General features: G+C 49.0%; 1 protein-coding gene across 3 annotated transcripts in view; it reads left to right on the top strand.

Annotated features, from left to right (window-relative positions):
- LOC133078476 (uncharacterized) overlaps nucleotides 1–19,331 on the top strand; it is a 46,245-nt gene extending 26,914 nt beyond the window's left edge. For all 3 annotated transcript variants that reach the window (XM_061173536.1, XM_061173534.1, XM_061173535.1), the window contains 6 exons: nucleotides 8,474–8,563; nucleotides 9,206–9,297; nucleotides 12,295–12,400; nucleotides 14,807–14,896; nucleotides 16,882–16,973; nucleotides 19,073–19,331. In XM_061173536.1, the coding sequence (XP_061029519.1) occupies nucleotides 8,494–8,563; nucleotides 9,206–9,297; nucleotides 12,295–12,400; nucleotides 14,807–14,896; nucleotides 16,882–16,973; nucleotides 19,073–19,255 (633 nt within the window). In that variant the 5' untranslated portion in view covers nucleotides 8,474–8,493 and the 3' untranslated portion in view covers nucleotides 19,256–19,331. The remainder of the gene's footprint in view (nucleotides 1–8,473; nucleotides 8,564–9,205; nucleotides 9,298–12,294; nucleotides 12,401–14,806; nucleotides 14,897–16,881; nucleotides 16,974–19,072) is intronic.
- Nucleotides 19,332–20,782: the final 1,451 nt, after the last annotated feature.

The following is a 20,782-nucleotide window of genomic DNA, read 5'->3' as shown; positions in this document are numbered from 1 at the left end:
CAGCAGTGATTCTCAACCAGAGGCAATGTGCTCCCCAGGGGACACCTTCAGTGTCTGGAAACATTTTTGTTTGTCACAATTGAAGGGGTGATGCTGATGGCATCTAGTGGGTAGAGACCAGGGATACTGCTCAATATCCTGCAATGTCCAGGACGTCCCGCCCCCCCCCCCGACCCCTGCAAGAAGGATCTGGACCCACAGCGTCACCAGTATGGAGGGTAGGTAACCTGGAAATAGGGGGAAGGACGATTCTGCACAGGTGAGGACACTGAGTGGAGGGAAAGCCTTCCTGTGCACCCGAAGCCTCCCAGCTGGGAATGCCAGCCTGGTGAAGCTGAGAGCCCAGACTCCAGAGTCTCAGTGCTGGGTTCAAATCCGGCCTCAGCCACTACCAGCTCTGGGACCCGGGACCAGTTCCTGAACTTCTCTGAGCCTCGGTTTCCTCATCTGTGAAATAGGGCAGTAGGAACACCCCCCTCACAGGGTTACTACGAGGATTAAGTGAGTTCACATTTGTGCTGTGCGTACAACAGTGCCTGGGATATAAGTATCTGTCACATAAATGATGGGAGATTTCTGTCCCCTGAGGAGGTTATATACTCACTTCTAATCCTGACTGCCTCATATCCCCCACCTCTATGTCTGATCATAAAGAGTGAGAAAACTTACTGGTCCCTCCCCACCTCCGTTACCTCATCTGTAGGATGGAGAAATAAGAACAGAGGCCACCTCATGAGGATTAAATGGGACCTGACATGTCATTCATGCAGCAGAGTAAATACTCAATAACCACTGGGTAGAAATAATAGTCCTCTCAGAAATTACTGCAGCTACATACTGCCAGCACCGTGGGAGATGCTTTATATTGAAAGGAAGTGTTTAATTTTTTTAGGAAAGCAGATGGTTTTAAGAAAGCAGCAAAGCAAACGTTGTCACAGCTAACGGGTTTCCAGCTCTCAGTAAGTGGCAAACATTGTTAAATTTAAAGATCCTTTTCTAGGATTACCTTGTTCAGTCCTCACACTCCCCTATGAGAGAGCAGTTATTTATATTCCATTATACAGAAATGTAAACTGAGGCCAGGGAAGGTCAGGATGCTTGCCCCAGGATCCCCAGCTGTACGTGGCCAAGTAGGAATTCAACCCCAGGTGGGCTGCCCCTGAGTGCACGTGCTTAGCCCCCAAACTAAAGGTGACTGGACACTACCTAGGCACTAACATTCTCTTCCTTCGTCTCTGTTCTCTGTCCTTCCAGCCAAGTGTTTGCTTCACCTTTTACATGGACTCGAATGACTCTGACTTTGAATCCCAATCTTCTCCTGAAACTTCGAAACCTGGCTCAAAGTGCACCTCCCCTTCGAAGCCTCGTGCAAAGTATCAGGAGATCCAGGCGTGGGAATGTCCCCTGTGCTGCCTCAGCATTCTCTACCTTTCCTAATACCTGAGGTCCCTCTGCTTCCCGCCCTAGACCCCGTGCTCCCAAAACACACTTCCTGGGCTACTCTGGTGTAAAACTCCAAAATACAGCTGCTTAAATACGCCAAAGTTGATTTCTCTCTGTTGGTGATCGTGTGTAAACTTCCAGGGGGGAAGTGTTACAAACTGGTGGATTTGGGCAGCCAGGGTCCTTAGACTTTGGTGCTCTGTGCAACCTGGCTGGAGAAGGCTCACCCCCCACACCCAGTCCACATTCTGGCTCAGGGGAAGGGGGAGGGGAGGAGGGAAGGGGAAGACACACTTTAGTCCTTCAAAGGGCAACTCCTACAAGATGCCCAGATCACTCTTCCTCAAACCTCATTGGCCAGAGCGTAGTCACATGACCACATCTAGCTGCAAGAGATGCTGGGAAGTGCAGTCCTTAGCTGGGCAATCCTGTGCTCACCTAATAGCTTCTGTTATTATAGCAAGGGGGAATGGCTATTGTGTCCCCACTGACCAGGTCTGTTATGTTAATTCAGCCCCAGAATCAGGCTGTAATGAATACATGAGTGAATAAATGTATTCTTCAATTCTGTATCTCTCTCCCATTGACTAGGATCTCCTCCATTTTTACACAAATATTTAGAATGATGAACATTTCTTGAGCACTGACCATGTGGTAAGCACTGAGCTAATGTCGTTACACATTTTGATCCACTTAATTCTCACAACCATATGGCTGGTTCTGTTATTTTCCATCTTTCCAAGATAAGAGAACAGAGGCACAGAGAGTTCATGTCACTTGCTTCAGGTCACACAGATCATAAGTAGCCAAGCCAAGATTCAAACCCAGGCAGGCTGGCTCCAGAGTCTATGCCCTTAACCATCATGGTAATAACCTCACACATGTGGGCACTGGGACTTTCCCAGATGGTCACACAACTGTGAGTGGAAGAGCATCTTCCAACATTCATACCTTCCAAGATTCATAGCATCCATTCACTTACCTCTTCAGATATTGTGTAAATACTTGGAACATGCATGTAACACTTATCTTTAGACACAATAATGCCACTTAACTACAACAACAACAAAATCCACAGAAATTGTCGACTGAAGTAAAAATGCACAATGTGAGAGCTGTGAGTTTCAGTATTTGGGGACTTACTAAGGACTATAGCCCAGGAGAGAGCCTCTCAGAGAGCTCTGAGGAACTGCTCCAAACGGTAGGCAGGAGGTCAGTTTCTGTGTGATTTTGGAGAAGGGGTCCATGCAGTCAAGTACACACCTCATTACACGGCTACTGTTGGTCATGAAGAACAGATGTCTCAGTCAATGATTTCAGTGCTTTTCTAAGTATGGGAAGATGCAAGAATCTTGGTTCATAGTATTTTTTTTTCTGAAAATATCTAATTATCTGAGGGCCATTTCTGCCACTTTCCCCAGAGCATAGAGTGCCTCACCCGGGTCTTAACCCTGAATTCCTTTCAGGGTGAACTGTAGGTGGTACGGAATGGTAGGCAGCATCCTTTACTTGGCAAACTTCAAGAGCAACAGCCACAAGGGGTCGTGGAGGTGGCTCTGCTGAGGTTTCTGGGCTCCTCCAGATGCCTGGTGGACACTGGTCCTCAGCTCACCTAGGCTGGCTTCTTTTGGGGCACTGGGGAGACCTGGCCCTACTCCAAGTATCTTTCATCCTCCAGCAGGCTTGCCTGGTCATGTTCATCCTCATGGCAGGGGTAAAGACGCATGGCAGGGGTAAGGAGAGAAACAAATGCCAGTTTCATAAGCACTTTTCAAGCTTTTGCTTAAATCACATTTTACCAGCATCCCTTTGGCCAAAGCAAGTTCCGTGGCCAAGTACAGATTCAGAAGAAGAGGGCACTGCACACTTAGGACTAAGGGTATGGACATGGGGGAGGGTGGAAAACTGGGGCCATGTTTGCAACCTAACACAAGGCAGGATTGTGATCATATCCCCGACATGCATCAACTCCCACCTGTTAGAACACAAGAGGATTCACCAGCCAGGCACCTGGGAGGGAAGCCAGGAATGTGGGAGAGCCTCCACCTGCCAGGTGGCCCTTCTCAAGAGTCAGAAAAGTCTCTGGGAGGATATGTTATCAGTGTGAGGGATGAGGAAAGACTTCCTGTGTAAGTCAAGTGTTCAGAGTCATCAGAGCATGCTTCCCAGATAGAAACCCTACAGGTGTCCTGAGTGTGGGAAAGCTTTCACCGAAGACCCGACTCTTAATAATCACGGGAAATTCCACACTGCAGGGAAGCCGTGTGCATGCACCAAAGGTGGGGTCCTTCGGGCAGGTCTCCTCCCTGACGCACCACCAGAAAATTCATGTTGGAAAAGACTGTAAACTCTCCCAGTGTGAAAGGGCCTTTAGCTGGAATGCACGCACAACCCCCAGTGCAGGTAAAATGAGGGAACCTATGTGGGTGGAGATTTCCTTCACTTCTCCTCAGAAGTTTTCTGGTAGACCAGACATTCTCATTTGGGGTGATACTCCACCGCCCCTCCTGGAACTTCTCCACAAAGTAGGGATATTATGGTTGGTCCAACTTGGTGGTGCTACTAGGCTCTAATGGGCAGGGGCCAAGGATCCTCTACACCTCCTCCAATGCACAGGCACACCCCCTGCACAAGGAATGTTCTGGCCCCAAATGTCAATAGCGATACTATGGGAAACTGCATTTGAGAAGGAATTCAGTTTAATTTTTCTTGCCCCCAGCAAAGTAACCATGAACTTCATATGGCTACTTCAACGTAAAGGAGTCAAACATAAATAAAATTCAGAACAGAGCTTCTCAGCTGCTCCAGGCAAGTTTCAGTGGCCAAATGTGGCCAGGAGCTACCATACTGGATACTGCAGATGCAGAACATTTCCATGGGCACAGAAGGGTCTGTCTCAGGACTACTTTAGATCTCGTAGGCTATCAGAATTAGCACAAAGTGTAGCCCCCAGAAAGTGAGGTTGTGGGCTTGGTGCTGTGAGACACTGAAGAAGCATAGCCAGATGGAACATCTTATCAATGGCTCTTGGAGACTCTTGGCTCCATGCACGGTCCTCTGGGCAGTTTGAGTCTCAGGGTGGCCAGTGCCCTGCCCGCAGGACAACCCCTCTGCCTGGGGCAGATTAACCAGTTGGTTACTGATAATGTAGATAAATGCTAACATTTCCTGGGCACTTTCCACCTGTCAGGTATGGAGCTGAGCACTTTACATTAGATGATCTCATTTACTCTTCACCAGAGTCCTAGGAAATAGCAACTAATATGATCCCCATTTTATAGGAGATAAAAGCGAGGCTCTCATGAGCTTTTTCAAAACACTATCGTTTAAAATTTTCTACCAAATTCAAGACTATGTGCCTATTTGTATACTATGCTCTTTCAAGTCACAGGATTCAATATTACAATATTTTTTCAATATTATTTTCATAAAACATTTCTTTTTTTTAAAGACATGCCCGTTCAGTTTTCTGCTCAAACTGCCCTTTTGCCAGAGAGCAGCTTGGCTTTATCTACTCCAGGGTCTGGTACAGAAGATTCTCTATGTCAGGGATGGGCAGACTCTGGTCATCCAGCCCACAGCCTGTTGTGTAAATAAGGGCTCGTTGCCACAAGTACACCCATTCCTTACCTAACGTCTGGGCTGCTTTCATGCAAAGCGGAGTAGCTGCTACACAGACCCGATGGCCCAGAATTCTAAAGTATTTGCCATGACATCCTTGACAAGAAAGGTGACTGACCTTGCTTCGAATAGATGCCAAACTGAAATCAATACGGGTGAAGGTGTGAGAATGGTTAGAAAAAGGAGGGAAAATCGTGAACTATTGCAACTGTGATGCACAGTGTAAAAGCTATTTTGTGTTTGAGTCCAGGGCACATGCTACATACATGTGTTCCTCCGTGTGTGCCGTGTGTTTGCTCATATTGGAAGAACAAGTTTAGAAATACTACGTACTCTTATTACCTGCACAAGTAATTCTCAACCACTGAAAACCTGCCCAGGGCGACCTCCTAAATTGCTTTCCCTAACGAACGAGGACCAAGAGGCCCCCGACCCTCCCCACTAACAACGGAATCGCAGCGAACACTCTGACGCCTGTGCTGGTGTCAGAGACAGTTTTACCACCTGACTTGTGTTTGCGGGCGGGGGTTGGGGGGTGTGCGTGTCGCCGAGCAGCTCAGCCCTGTTCATTCGCGCGAGTTTGTCCACCGCGTCCCCGGGCATCTCCGGAGCCAGCGCTGCGCGGGCGGCCAAGGACAAGCACTGAGCAAGCCCGCCCGCTCCTGCCCAGCGGCCCAGCCAGAACCCGGCTCCGGAGGTCAGTCCCGCGGCCGCAGCTCTGAAGGCTGTGCGCCATGCGGCGGGGGCGCAGCGCGGGGCGGGGGGCGGCGGAACGGGGCTGCGGGGTCTCCGCGGGGAGGGCGGCGCGCCCAGGGAGGATGCGCGGGTGAATTCTGGGGAGTGGGGCGCAGGAGCTGCTGCCTAGGAGCCCCTGAGACCCGATGGTGCGCGCGGTGGGGCCCCTTGAGGAACCCGCGTCTCCCCTGAGGGCGGTCGGGACGCTCAGGTCCTCGTGAGCCGCGGGGCGACTCCAGGTCCAAGGATTTCTCTGGCCACTGGGAGGAGGGAAGAGTGGAGGGGACAGAGGAGACTGGGGTGTCAGTAGTAGGGGTGGCGGGGACTCCGTCCAGGACAGGTGGAGGAGGCGCCCGGGTCCTGGTCCTGAGGTTTAGGGGGCAGGAGGGGCGGACGGGGGACTTTGTAGTTGGATGGAGGAGGCGGGCGGAACAGGTTTGCTCTGCACACCAGAGAGGCCGGTCGGGTATCAGGGGATCAGGTAGCGAACTGGCCAAGTAGAGAATCGGAAAATGATACTGCAGGGAGTCCAGAGGGTAGTTTGAGGGATGAGGAGCGGGGGGAGCCCCTCCGGTTGTGTTTGGGGGTTCGCTGAGACGCATAAGACGTTTGCAGATGAGAAGGGCCTTTGGAAAACAGCTTTTGAGCCTCCAGCGCTTCTGTGCGCCTGCGTGCTGCGGGTGGGGGCAGGGAGCCTGTTTGGGGCGCGCATCTTTGAGGGGCAGCCTCGGGGGGATGGGCCCTGGGTGAAACTGGGGGTGGGCCCTGGGTGTCAGCCAGAGGGAAATTGTGTTGGAGAGGGTGATGTGTATTTTCAGCTTCTGCGTCTGCAGTTGTGTGTGCCCCGAGTGTGTGTGTGTGTGTGTGTGTGTGTGTATGTCCAGGACTGCCTGTGAGGAGGGCATTCAGTACTGACAAGCACGCCTGCCCACGGGGGAGGCGGGGGTCTCTGAGTTTCCCTGGAGTGTGTCTGCAGATGTGTTTGTGTCATTATGCCCTGGTTTCCCCAGTATTCATCTGAAAATGTGTGTCTCTAACAATTGTGTGTGTGTCTATGTGGCCGGGTGTTCCCGCCCTTTGACGCACCTTGTATTTGCACGATTATGTGTGAGGGTCTGTGATGGGTCTTATTCTTCAAAAAGGCTTAGAGGGAGAGGTTTGACTCTAAGTTACCAGACAGTGTGTCCTGAGTGTGGCTGTGTATTTAATGATATTTAATCCTCAGGTTTAATATTTATAATCCTCATTTTCATGAGGGGAAAGCTGACAGCGCAAGAGGTTAAATAACCCCTGAATCAGGGATTGCAGGTAAAATACAGGACACCTGCTTAAATTTGAATTTCAGATAAATAATGAATTACCTTTTAGTATAAGTATGTCCTGAATATTTCATGGGACTTACCTATACTTAAACATAATTTAGCAAAATAAATAAAAAATGATTTTTATGTAGACATGTCCCATGCAGTGTTTGGGAGCTACTTATACTAAAAAATGTTTTGTGTATCTGAAATTCAAATCTCAGTTTGCTGTGTATTTCTTGTAATCTTGTTGTTGTTAAATCTGGCAAATTTGATCCTTGAGATCTCTCGGCTAGTGACCGGCAGGCTGGAACCCCCCCACTGCACCCTCCAGGCACACTGGCCAAAGTCCTGCCCAAAGTAAGGCCAGGGTAGAGGCGGGGCCCCAGGACCCCACAGCTGAGCCTGCTGCTAGGCACCCTCACTGCAGTGCTGGCCTCTCCCCAGGGGCTGTGGTGAGGGGTCTGTGGACCGGCCCCCTCGTCTTCACAGCAGTCCTGAGAGTCAGTCTTAAGACTTAAGACTTAAGCATCCTGTACCAGAATGGGGCCCCTGAGGCCAGGGAAGCAAGGTCCTGGTCTGAACCATTTGGTCAAGCTGCCTTGTAGCCTTAGGACAGGGCTGAAATATCGCACTAGGAATGATGGCCATGAGGTGCACCTATTGAGTGTCTGCTGTATGCCAGACACCAGAGGCCCTTTTGATACTCAGTTAACTGACATTCACCTTCAGGGTCCCAGCTTTTTGTGGCATAATATTTCTTCATTTTTACTTATTTACAAAACAGAAACAGACTCACAGACTTAGAGAACGAACTTATGGTTACCAGTGGGGAAGGGATAGTTGGTGGGTTTGGAATTGACATGTACACACTGCCATATTTAAAATGGATAACCAACAAGGACCTACTGTGTAGCACAGGGAACTCTGCTCAATGTTACATGGCAGCCTGGATGGGAGGGGAGTTTGGGGGAGAATGGATACATGTATGTGTATGGCTGAGTCGCTTTGCTGTGTACCTGAAACTATCACATTGTTAATCGGCTATACTCCAATATAAAATAAAAAGTTTTTTTAAAAAGGTAATATTTCTTCATTGTTTAAATGGTCATAAACCTCAGACCCATGACCCCTGCCCTTGCCCTTGCCAGGTGCCATGGCAATCGCTCTCCCCAAATCACACACTGGGCCTTGGAAGAACACTAGAGGGAGGCATTGCCAGCACTTCCCCTTGGATGTTGGGGGCCTGGAGACTTGGGGAGGGGATGGAGCTGCCTGAGTCCACCTGACATCTGAGAGCGGTGCTGGGGTTCACTCCCGGGCCATCTGGGTCCCCAGCCCAGGCACTGACTGCTCTGGTCTCCTGTCCATAGGGAGCACCTGTGGTGTCACGATGCTACCTCTCAGCACCATCGAGGGCCAGGAAACGGAGGAGGTGCAGACCAAGCCGCCGGAGAAAGGAGGTAAGACACACATGGGGTGGAAAACCGTGGGCAGTTGGGAGTGGGGAGGGTCTCCAGGGTAAGGCTAATGGGGAAGGGTTGACCCTGAAGACTGATCCCAACCCCAAGTATCTCCCACTGGCTCTTCCTGGGAAGGGAGTGCCCTGAGGGGCTCCCAGGATGGAACCCCCAGACATCACCTCATGTCAGTAGGTCCTGTCATTGCCCTGCTCAGACCCTTCAGAGATCTCCTGAGAGCTGAATGAATTTGGACTCCTTTTTGTGGCCTGGACACCCCTGTTGTCTTACCCCAGCCCCTTCACTCACTGACATTCCCAGTGTGTTCCCTGTGGGTCTTCAGGATGCAATTTAAGGCATGTCTGCAGGTGCTGCTGTGCAACCTCCAGCAAGTGTTCTAACCTCTCTGTGCCTTGGTTTCCTCATCTCTAAAGTGGGATGATGAGAGTAGCCAGTTCAGAGAGTTATTATGAAGAACCAAGAAAGATAATACGTGTAAAATACTTAAATGCATGCCTGGCACAAAGCAAGTACTCCACATATATTAGCTCTTGTCAGTGGTTTCATGATGAAGATTTTATTATTATTGAGTTTCTCAAGCCTCAGAGGGCAAGATGGCCTCATGACTCTTTCCTCCTCCCTCAGTCCTGCTTTCAGAGAACCCTGATGATCCACCAAAGAAGCCCATCAGAATGAAGGGAACAATGTTATTCAGAGTCCTGCCGTTCTGTCCTGTGGTAAGTCTGCTTGTTTCCTCCCTTTGGCCAGAGGCCCCTCGGTTCTGAGAAGTCAGGTACATCCACCACCATCTCTGCCCAGCAGAGACCCTTGGGTGGCTGGGTGCCCCTTTGTCCATCTCTCATCCCGGATGTGGCCCCATCTTGTGGGGGAGAGTTTTCCTTGAAGATGCTGCCCTCTTTCCTGCCTTCTTTTCTTTCCTAATTCCTGCCTCTGCTCCAATGTCACCTCCTCCATGAAGCTTCCCTTGCTCACTTTTTCTCCATTTCTCTCCAACCCCCTTGCCTTGCTGAAGTTTTTCCAGAGTAACTATTGCTACCTGAGAGCGTGCCTGTATCTGTGTGTTCATCATCTGTCTTCCCTACTAGAGTAGTTCTTGGGGGCAGGAACCGCCTCTGTTCTTCAATGACATACCCCTGTGTGTAGAACAGATGTAACCAGCGGTAAGCACTGTATACACATGGGCTGATTAAATGGAGGAATGAATTAGGGAACGGTCCCTGCTAAGGCAGGCAGCTGTGGCTTTGTCCACCTGGATACCATTCCTCCTTCTCTTACTAACACCCTTGATTTTTCTTGGGGGACCACCTGTCTCCATGCCCTTCGGATGGATCTGATCCCATCCTCAGACCAGCTCCAGGTATGCCCCTGACCAATCAGAGCCAGCAATGCCAAGGTTCCCTATGATGGGTTCCAGGCTGGGCAGGTGACTCAACCTTAGCCAATGAGGCATCTGCTCTGTCTCTGGGATTCTTAACAGGTGGGAGGGGAGTTTGGAGCAGCCCTGATGGGGAACAAGGGGGGCCCCGGGGAGAGGTCAGGGGAGGCACAGGGTCAGGATGCTCGCAAGAACACCTTTCCTATTAGTGCCTGCAACAGTCCCAGGGAGGACTCTCTAGAAATGTTATTAGAAAAAAAATGTAAGAGTCACAGATTTTGCAAAGCAGTACAAAGATCATCCAAATTCACCAATTGTTAACACTTTTTCTATTTGCATGTTTTCTCATATATATATAATATACATATGTATTCCTCAGTGTGTATGGCCTTAGAAATAGAATATTCTCTTTGGTAAGTGTGAGACTGTTGTAACCTTTGGGCTTTTAACTCTTACATGCACTTTCATCTAATCTAATGTCCATATTCCTGGTTTGTTAGTTTAATACCTAATGTCTTTTTGACGTTCTTTTTCCTCTTACACAAGGTCCCATCTAGGTTTCTTAGTAATGTATCTTTAGTCTCTTTAAGCTGGAAAATCCCCTCAGCCCTTCTTTGCCTCTTATAACACTGACGATTTTGAAGACCAGAGTCACACCCTGCCCCATATTGATGGCTTTTTACTTTGTTGTTTCTGTTGTTGTTTTGACCCTTTCCCCCTAATGAGATTCAGGGTAAGCTATGATGTCTTCAATACCACCTAAGTGATGCCCTGTCCTTCTCAGGACATCACATCTAGATGCACATGAGGTTTTGCATGTGAGAAGGAATTCAGGTATAATTTTCTTGCTCTGCAACACAGTAATCACTAACTAACTGCATGAGGCTACTTCAATGTAAATGAATCAATCTTAAAAAAAAATTCAAAACACGGTTTCTCAGCCACTCAGGGCAGGTTTAAGTGGCCAGATGTGGCCAGTGCCTACCGCACTGGACAGTGCAGATACAGAATATTTCCATGGTCACAGAAGGGTCTGTCTCAGGACTGGGTTAGATCTCTTAGGTTATCAGAATTATCTCAGAGCATAGCCCCCAGAAAGTGAGGTTGTGGGCTTGGTGCTGTGAGACACTGAAGAAGCGCAGCCAGACAGAGCATCTTATCAATGGCTCTTGGAGACTCTTGGCTCCATGCACGGTCCTCTGGGCAGTTTGAGTCTCAGCGTGGCCAGTGCCCTGCCCGCAGGACAACCCCTCTGCCTGGGGCAGATTAACCAGTCGGTTACTGATAATGTAGATAAATGCTAACATTTCCTGGGCACTTTCCACCTGTCAGGTATGGAGCTGAACACTTCATATAGATGATCTCGTGTAACCTTCACCAGAGTCCAAGAAATAGGAACTAATATGATCCCCAATGTATAGGAGAGAAACCCAAGGCTCATGAGAGCTTTTTTAAGGTTGATATTTCAAATTTTGTACATAATCAAGACTCAATGGCTATTTTTATATGACACTCTTTCGACTCTCAGGATCCATATCTTCATAAAGTATTTCTTTTTTAAAAGAAAAACAGCGAAGTGTATCTGTTCACATTTCTGCCCAAACTGCCCTTTTGCCAGAGAGCAGCTTGGCTTCATCTACTGCAGGAGCTGGCACAGAAAATTCTCTAGGTCAGGAGTGGGCAGACTCCGGCCATGCAGCCCACAGCCTGCAGTGTAAATAAGGGCTCATTAGCACAGCCACGTCCATCCTTAGGTAGAGTCTGGGCTGCTTTCCTGCAAAGTCCAGTAGCTGTGACACAGCCTGTATGGTCCAGATAGGGTAAACTATTCGCCATGACATCCTTGACAACAAAGGTGACTGATCTTGCTTTGAATAGATGCCAGACTGAAATCAATAGGGGTGCAAGTGTGAGAATGTTTAGAAAAAGGAGGGAAACTTTTGAACTACTGTGAGTGTGATACAGTATATAAAAGATATTTTGTGTTTGGGTCCAGTGTACATGCTACATACATGTCTTTCTAGGTGCGTGAGGCATATATTTCCTTATATTCAAATAAGAAGTTTAGAAACAGTACTTACCCTTATTACCTGCATAACTGATTCTCATTCTGTTAAAACCTGCCCATGGCGACCTCCTGAATTGGTTCCTCTAACGAATGAGGCCCCCGACCCTCCCCCCTAAAAATAAAATTGCAGCCAACACTCACATACCTGTGGTGGTGTCAGAGACTGTTTTAACCACCTGACTTGTGTTTGGGGCCGGGGATGGGGCGGGGGGATGCTTTGCGTGACGCTGAGCGACTCAGCTCTGTTCATTCCTGCGAGTTTGTCCACAGATTCCCTGGACATCTTCGGAGCCAGCGCTACCCGGGCGCCAAGGACAAGCACTGAGCAAGCCCGCCCGCTCCTGCCCAGCGGCCCAGCCAGAACCCGGGTCCGGAGGTCAGTCCCGAGGCCGCAGCTCTGAAGGGTTTGCGCCATCCGGGCGGGGGCGCAGCGCGGGGCGGGGTGGGGGAGGGGGGAGGGGGAGGGGGGAGGGGGGAGGGGGCCCCCTGTCTGATGGCGCTGCGGGGTCCCTGGGGGCAGGGCGGGACCGCCTGGCCAGGATGTGCGGGTGCGTTCGCGGCAATGGGGCGCAGGAGCTGCTGCCTAGGAGCTCCTGAGACCCGATGGTGCGCGCGGTGGGGCCCCTTGAGGAACCCACGTCTCCCCTGAGGACGGTCGGGACGCTCAGATCCTCGTGAGCCGCGGGGCGACTCCAGGTCCGAGGATTTCTCTGGCCACTGGGAGGAGGGAAGAGTGGAGGGGACAGAGGAGGCTGGGGTGTCAGTAGTAGAGGATGGCGGGGACTCCGTCCAGGACAGGTGGAGGAGGAGCCCGGGTCCTGGTCCCGAGATTTTAGGAAGTAGGAGGGGCGGACGGGGGACTTTGTAGTTGGATGGAGGAGGAGGGAGGTATGGGGGTTGGTCTGCACACCTGAGAGGCCAGTTAGGTGTCAGGGGTTCGGTTATCTCACTGGCCGAATAAAAACATAGGAACATGACTTTGGGGGGAGTCCATAGAGCATGCCTTTTAGGGGTGAGGAGGAGCGGGGAGTCCCTCCGGAAAGGTTTGGGGGTTCACTAAGAACGAATAAGAAGGTTTGCAGATGAGAAGGGCGCTTGGAAAACAGCTTTTGAGCCTCCAGCGCCTCTGTGCGCCTGCGTGCTGCGGGTGGGGGCAGGAAGCCTCTTTGGGGCGCGCATCTTTGAGGGGCAGCCTCGGGGGGATGGGCCCTGGGTGTCAGCCACAGGGAAATTGTGTGGGAGGGTGATGTGTAATTTCAGCTGGTGCATCTGCAGTTTTGTGTCTCCCGAGTGTGTGCGTGTGTGTGTGTGTGTGTGTGTGTGTGTGTGCAGGATTGCCTGTGAATGGGGCGTTCAGTACTGACAAGCAGGTCTGCCTGCTTGAGTAGTGGGGGTCTCAGATTTCCCTGGATGTGTCTGCAGATGTCGGTGTGTCGTTATGCCCTGGTTTCCTCAGTGTTCATCTGAAAATGTGCGTTTCTGTGTGTGTGTACCTGGCCGGCTGGTCCCACTATATGATGCACCTTATATTTGCACCATTATGGGTGACAGTCTGTGATGGTTCTTAAGCATCTTAAAAAGGCTTCGAAGAAGAGGTTTGACTCTAAGTTACCAGATAGTGTGTCCTGAGTGTGTGTGTGTGTGTATTTAATCATATTTAATCCTCATGTTTAATCATTTATTTTCCTCATTTTCATGGACGGGAAAGCTGACAGCACAAGAGGTTAAAAAACCCCTGAATCGGGGCTTGCCAGGTAAAATACAGGATGCTTACTTCAATTTGAATTTAAAACAAATAATGAATTACCTTTTAGTATAAGTATGTTCCAAATATTTCATGGGACTTGCCTATACTTAAACATAATTTAGAAAACTAAATAAAAAATGACTTTTTATGTAGACATGCCCCAGGCAGTGTTCGGATATGCTTATACTAAAAAATGATTTGTGTATCTGAAATTCAAATCTCAGTTTGCTGTGTGTTTGTTGTAATGTCGCTTTGTTAAATCTGGCAAACTTAATCCTTGAAATCTCTTGACTAGTGACTGGCGGCCTGGAACCCGCCCCCCCCAGCCCACCCCTTCCAGACACACTGGTCCAAGCCCTGCCCAGGGTAAAGCTGGAGTGGAGGCGGGGTCCCAGGACCCCACAGCTGAGCCTACTGCTAGGCACCCTCGCTGCAGTGCTGGCCCCTCCCCAGGGGCTGTGGTGAGGTGTCTGTGGACCGGTCCCCTCAGCTTCACAGCAGCCCTGAGAGGCAATCACTTGAGCATCCTGTACCAGAATGGGTCCCAAGGCCAGGGAAGTGAGGTCCTGGTCTGAACCATTTGGTCAAGCTGCAATGTAGCCTTAGGACAGCCCTGAAATACAGCACTGGGAATGCTGGCCATGAGTGCACTTGTTTAGTGCCTGCCATATGCCAGACACCACAGGCCCTTTTGATATCCAGTTAACTGTTATTCACCTTCAGGGTCCCAGCTTTTTTGTGTCAAGATATTTCTTCTTTTTCTTAAGGGGGCATAAACACCAGACCCATGATCCCTGCCCTTGCCCTTGCCAGGTGCCATGCCAAATGCTCTCCCCAGATCACGCACTGGGCCTTGGAAGAACACTAGAGGGAGGCATTGCCAGCACTTCCCCTTGGATGTTGGGGGCCTGGAGACTTGGGGAGGGGATGGAGCTGCCTGAGTCCACCTGACATCTGAGAGCAGTGCTGGGGTTCACACCCGGGCCATCTGGGTCCCCAGCCCAGGCACTGACTGCTCTGGTCTCCTGTCCATAGGGAGCACCTGTGGTGTCACGATGCTACCTCTCAGCACCATCGAGGGCCAGGAAACGGAGGAGGTGCAGACCAAGCCGCCCGAGAAAGGAGGTGAGACACACATGGGGTGGAAAACTGTGGGCAGGTGGGAGTGGGGAGGGCCCCCCGGGGAGACCTGATGAGGAAAGCTTGACCCTGAAGACTGATCCCAACCCCAAATATCTCCCACTGGCTCTTCCTGGGGAGGGAGGGCCCTGAGCGGCACCCAGGATGGAACATCCCTGACATCCCCTCAAGTCAGTGGGTCCTGTCTCTCCCCTGCTCAGAGCCTGCAGGGGTGTCTCCTGGGTCTCCTGGGAGCTGGAATCAATCTGGGCTCCTCTCTGTGATCTGGTCACCTGCCTGGACTGGCCCTGCATCCAGTTGCCAGGTCTAGGGGCTACGAGGTCATTTGTTTGGGATATGATGGAGGCCTGACCCAAGGATTTAGCTGAGGGGATGGGCAGGAGTGGGGTAGGTTGTGGAGCCTGCTGGTGGCTTGGCCTCCTGAGTGAGGGATGCTGGGTCTGTTGTCATGTTTCCTTTCTGAAACATCTTACTTTGCAATAATTTTATATTCACAAGAAGTTGCCATAATAGTACATAGAAGTTCCATGGACACTGCATCCCACTTCCCCAAGTATTTTTATTTTATATGATGATAGTACAACATCAAAACTAGCCCATGGATATTGGCACAATCCATGTGTGTTTTTACTTGTATTTCATCACATCTATAGCTGTGTGTAACCATCATACAAAACAAGATACAGGCCACTGTTTTAGCTACCTACTCCCTTACCAGAGGTAGCTACTTTCCAGCTTCTTGTCCAATCTTCCAGAATGTTCTATGCTCACGCATACAGACAAGGATGTGTATGTATCTGTTACTATGTATTTATGTCTGATGTACTGTGTGTACTGTATATGCCACTGCCAGTTCCCATTTTGTCTTGTTTCATTTAATTCTGACCTGGCACTTAGTATCTTCCAGTCACCGTCCCAATGCTTTCCAAGCACCCAATCACTCGTGCTTCACAACTCTGTGAGGTAAGGACAGTGGTTACCCCATTTTGCAGATGGGAAATCTGAGGGGTGACAAGGATGAATGATTAGCTCATGCTGGGATTTGAAGCATCTGGCCTCGGGGTCTTTGCCCTTAAGCGCTGTGTCTCCTGTCCATCTTGGGGACTCTTCCCCACAAGATGACAAGTTTGTGTTCCAGCTGCCTGGCATTCCATGGTCTGTCTGTACTGTACTGTAGTTTATTTAACCTGGTTCCTGCAGGTGGCCGTTCTGGTTATTCCCAGTCTTTGAGGAAAACAATAAATGCAAGTAGAAATACGATTATAGTTGGGTCATATTGCACACAGGGGAGTATATCCAGGAAAATACGTCTAAAAGGGGGAATGGCTGCATCAAAGGAGGATGTGCATTTGTAATTTGGTGAGTTTGACTGAATGGTCCTCCATAGAGAGGCAGATTTCCATTCCCAGCAGGAGTGTAGGAGTTTCTAAGAAAACATCTGGATTTGTTAGTAGGTTTGAAATATCAGGAGATTTCACTCTAAATCAAGACATCTGTCTTCTGTGGGGAAACTAGACAATTTTCTGGAGAGGCATCCCCACAGGCAGCTGCATATCAGCTGTCCCTTCCTCCTGGACACGGGCTTCCCAGGGTGCCACCATCTCCAGAGCCCCCTGTTGTCTTTCCCCAGCCCCTTCACTCACTGAAATTCCCTCTCTGTTCCCTGTGGGCCTTTGGGATGCAATTTAATGCATGTCTGCAGGCTCTGTGTGCAACCTCCAGCAAGTGTCCTAACCTCTGTGCCTTGGTTTCCTCATCTCTAAAGTGGGATGATAGTAGCCATCTCAGAGAGTTATTATGAACAATCAATTAAGCTGTGATGTGTAAAATACTTAAAAGAATGCCTGACACATAGCAAGTACTTAACACATGTTAGTTCTTGTCAATGATTTTATGATGAAGATATTATTATTGAGTTTCTCAAGCCTCAGAGGGCAAAATGGCCTCATGAGTCTTTCCTCCTCTCTCAGCCCTGCTTTCTGAGAACCCTGATGAGCCACGAAAGAAGTCCACTGGAATGAAGGGAAGACTGTCATTCAGAGTCCTGCCGATCTGTCCCATGGTAAGCCTTCCTGTTTCTTCCCTTCAACCAGAAGCCCCTGGATTCTGAGAGCTCAGGCACATCTGCCAGCCTCTCTGCCCAGCAGAGACGCTTGGGTGGCTGGGTGCCCCTGTTCCCCCAAGGATGTGGCCCCATCCTCTGGGGGATGGTTTTCCTTGAGGATGCTGCCCTCTTTCCTGCCTCCTTCTCTTTCCTAATCCCTGCCTCTGCTCCAATGTCACCTCCTCCATGAAGCCTCCCTTGGACACTTCCTCCCCATCTGGATCTAACCCCCTGCCTTGCTGAATTTTTTTCAGAGTAATTATTGCTACCTGAGAGCATACCTTCTATCTGTGTGTTCATCATCTGTCTTCCCTACTAGAGTAGTTCTGTGGGGGGGGGCGGGGGCAGGAACCTGCTCTGTTGTTCAATGACATATCCCTGTGCGTAGAACAGATGTAACCAGCGGTAGGCACTGTACACAGGTGGGCTGATTAAATGGAGGAATGAATTAGGGAACGGTCCCTGCTGAGGCAGGCAGCTGTGGATTTGTCCACCTGGATACCATTCCTCCTTCTCCTGCTAACACCCTTGATTTTTCTTGAGGGACCGCCTGTCTCTATGCATCTTGGATGGATTTGATCCCATCCTCAGACCAGCTCCAGGTATGCCTCTGACCAATCAGAGCCGGCAATGCCAAGGTTCCCCATGATTGGTTCCCGGCTGGGCACGTTGACTCAACCTTGGCCAATAAGGCATGTGCTCTGTCTCTGGGATTCTTAACAGGCAGGAGCGGAGCTTGGAGTGGCCCTGATGGGGAACCAGCGGGGCCACGGAGAGAGGTCAGGGGAGGCACAGGGTCAGGATGCTCGCAAGAACGCCTTTCCTATTAGAGCCTGCAACAGTGCCAGGGAGGACTCTTTAAAAAATCTTCTTATTAGAAAATAATATGACAATCAAAGATTTAAAAAAAAAAAACAGTACAAAGATCATCCAAATTCACCGATTGTTATCATGTTTTCTATTTTCATGTTTTCTCATATTATATATATTCATATATATTCCTATAGTAATATATATATATAAAACTATTCTTCCCTGTGTATCACCTTAGAAATAGAATATTCTCTTATCCTACTGTTGGCATGTTTTCACCTCTGGGCTTTTAACCCTGATACACACTTTCGTCACATCTGCTGTCCATATTCCAGGTTTGTTAATTTACTACCTACTGTCTGCTTGCTGTTCTTTTTCCTCCTACACAAGGTCCTGTGTAAGGACAGGTATAGTGCTTAGTAATGTATCTTTAGTCTCTTTAGGCTGGAAAATCCCCTCAGTCTTTCTTTGCCTCTTATGACACTGATGAGTCTGAAGATCAGAGTCACACCTCGTACAATGTTGATTGCTTTTTTGGTTCTGTTTGGTTTCCTTTCTTTGCTTGTTTGTTTTTTACGCTGTCCCCCTAATGACATTCAGGATAAGCTATGATCTCTGGAATATCACCTAAGTGATGCCCTGTCCTTCTCAGGACATCACATCTAGATGCACCCTAGGTCTGTCTGCCATTGTTGGTGATACGAATTTTGATCCACTCAGCTGAGATGCTTGTTCCTTTTCTCCACTGAATACTTTCTGATTTTTGTTTTCCCCATGCAACTAACTAATGAGATATCAGTGGGGAGACACTGTAGATGAACCAAATAATCTAGAAACAGAGAGCATTCTGATTGGTTCATTTCGGGTCCTGTGCTCACCAATGAACCAATCATCAGCTTAGGAGATGAGAACCCTAAATCTCTCAACCTGGGCCACATGCCCATGGGCGGTAGAAGTTCCCTACCTTTCCCCAACCACAAGAACAGAAGTATGGAGTGAGGCAGCTATTCTCAACCACAGGCAGTTTATCCCCCAGGGGACACCTTCAGTGTCTGGAAAATTTTTCTTTGTCACAGCTAAAGGGATGGTGCTGCTGGCACCTGGTGGGTAGAGGCCAGAGATGATGCTTAACATCCTGCAATGTACAGGATGCCCCCCTGACTACAAAGAATGATCTGACCCCAAAATGTCACTAGTGTGACACTAACGTTCTCTTCTTTCTTCTCTGTTCTCTTTCCTTCCAGCCAAGTGTTTGCTTCACCTATTACTTGGAACCGGATGACTCTGACTCTGATTCCCAATTTCCTCCTGAACCTTCGAAACCTGACCCAAATTGCACCTTTGTTCCTCTGCCTGTGTTAGAGTTTCGTGAAATCAAGGTGTGTGAATGTCCCCTGTGCTGTCTCAGCTTTGTCACTGCTTCCTAATACCTGAGCTCCCTCTGCTTCCTACTCTTGACTCAGCACCCTGGAATCATGCATGCTGAGCTACTGTGATGTAAAATCCCCAAATACAGCTGCTTAAATAAACCAAACTTGATGTCTCTCTCATAGCTGTGGTCTGTGTGTAAAACTCCCCCGGCCGGGGTGTTGCATTCCCGTGGAGTTGGGCAGCCAAGGTCCTTTGACCTTGGTGCTCTGTGCCACGTGGCTGGAGAGGGCTCACCCCCACATCCCGTCCACATTGTGGCTCAGGGGAAGGGGAGGAGGATGAGGGAAGGGGAAAACACACTTTAGTCCTTCAAAAGGCAACTCCTACAAGATGCCCAGATCGCTTTTCCTTAAACCTCATTGGTCAGAACATAGTCACATGACCATATCTAGCTGCAAGAGATGCTGGAAAGTGTAGTCCTGTGCTCATCTAATAGCTTCTATTATTACAGCAAAGGAGAATGGATATTGTGTCCACCACTGACCAGGTCTGTTATGTTAATTTAGCCCCAGCACCAGGCTGTGATGAATACATGAGTGAATAAATGTATTCTTCAATTCTGTATCTCTCTCCCATTGACTAGGATCTCCTCCATTTTTACACAAATATTTAGAATGATGAACATTTCTTGAACACTGACCATGTGGTAAGCACTGAGCTAATGTCTTTACACATTTTGATCCACTTAATTCTCACAACCATATGGCTGGTTCTGTTATTTTCCATCTTTCCAAGATAAGAGAACAGAGGCACAGAGAGTTCATGTCACTTGCTTCAGGTCACACAGATCATAAGTAGCCAAGCCAAGATTCAAACCCAGGCAGGCTGGCTCCAGAGTCTATGCCCTTAACCATCATGGTAATAACCTCACACATGTGGGCACTGGGACTTTCCCAGATGGTCACACAACTGTGAGTGGAAGAGCATCTTCCAACATTCATACCTTCCAAGATTCATAGCATCCATTCACCTACCTCTTCAGATATTGCATAAATACTTGGGATATGCATGTAGCACTTATGTTTAGACACAGTAATGCCACTTAACTACAACAACAACAAAATCCACAGAAATTGTCAATTGAAGTAAAAATGCACAATGTGAGAGCTGTGAGTTTCAGTTTATTTGGGGACTTACTGAGGACTATAGCCCAGGAAGCAGCCTCTCAGAGAGCTCTGAGGAACTGCTCCAAACGGTAGGCAGGAGGTCAGTTTCTGTGTGATTTTGGAGAAGGAGTCCTTGCAGTCAAGTACACACCTCATTACACGGCTGCTGTTGGTTGGGACAAACGGACATATCAGTTAATGTGTTTAGTGCTTTTCTAAGTATGGGAGAATCAAAGAATCTTGGGTCATATTATTTTATCCTGAACATATCTAATGTCTGAGGTGTAACCAAACCCAGGTTTGGCCACTTGCTGCTCATAAGCTAATAATTAAAGAGGCAAGTGTCAATAGAAAGGAAAGGTGCTTCAATCAGGAAAGCCGACAATCTGGGGAGATGGTGAACTCATGTCCAGGGAC

The sequence above is a fragment of the Eubalaena glacialis genome, chromosome 18 (genome assembly GCF_028564815.1).
Source record: "Eubalaena glacialis isolate mEubGla1 chromosome 18, mEubGla1.1.hap2.+ XY, whole genome shotgun sequence".
Taxonomy (NCBI): Eukaryota; Metazoa; Chordata; class Mammalia; order Artiodactyla; family Balaenidae; genus Eubalaena; species Eubalaena glacialis.
Note: the sequence above shows the minus strand (reverse complement) of the source record. Positions and strands in the feature narration are given on the sequence as shown.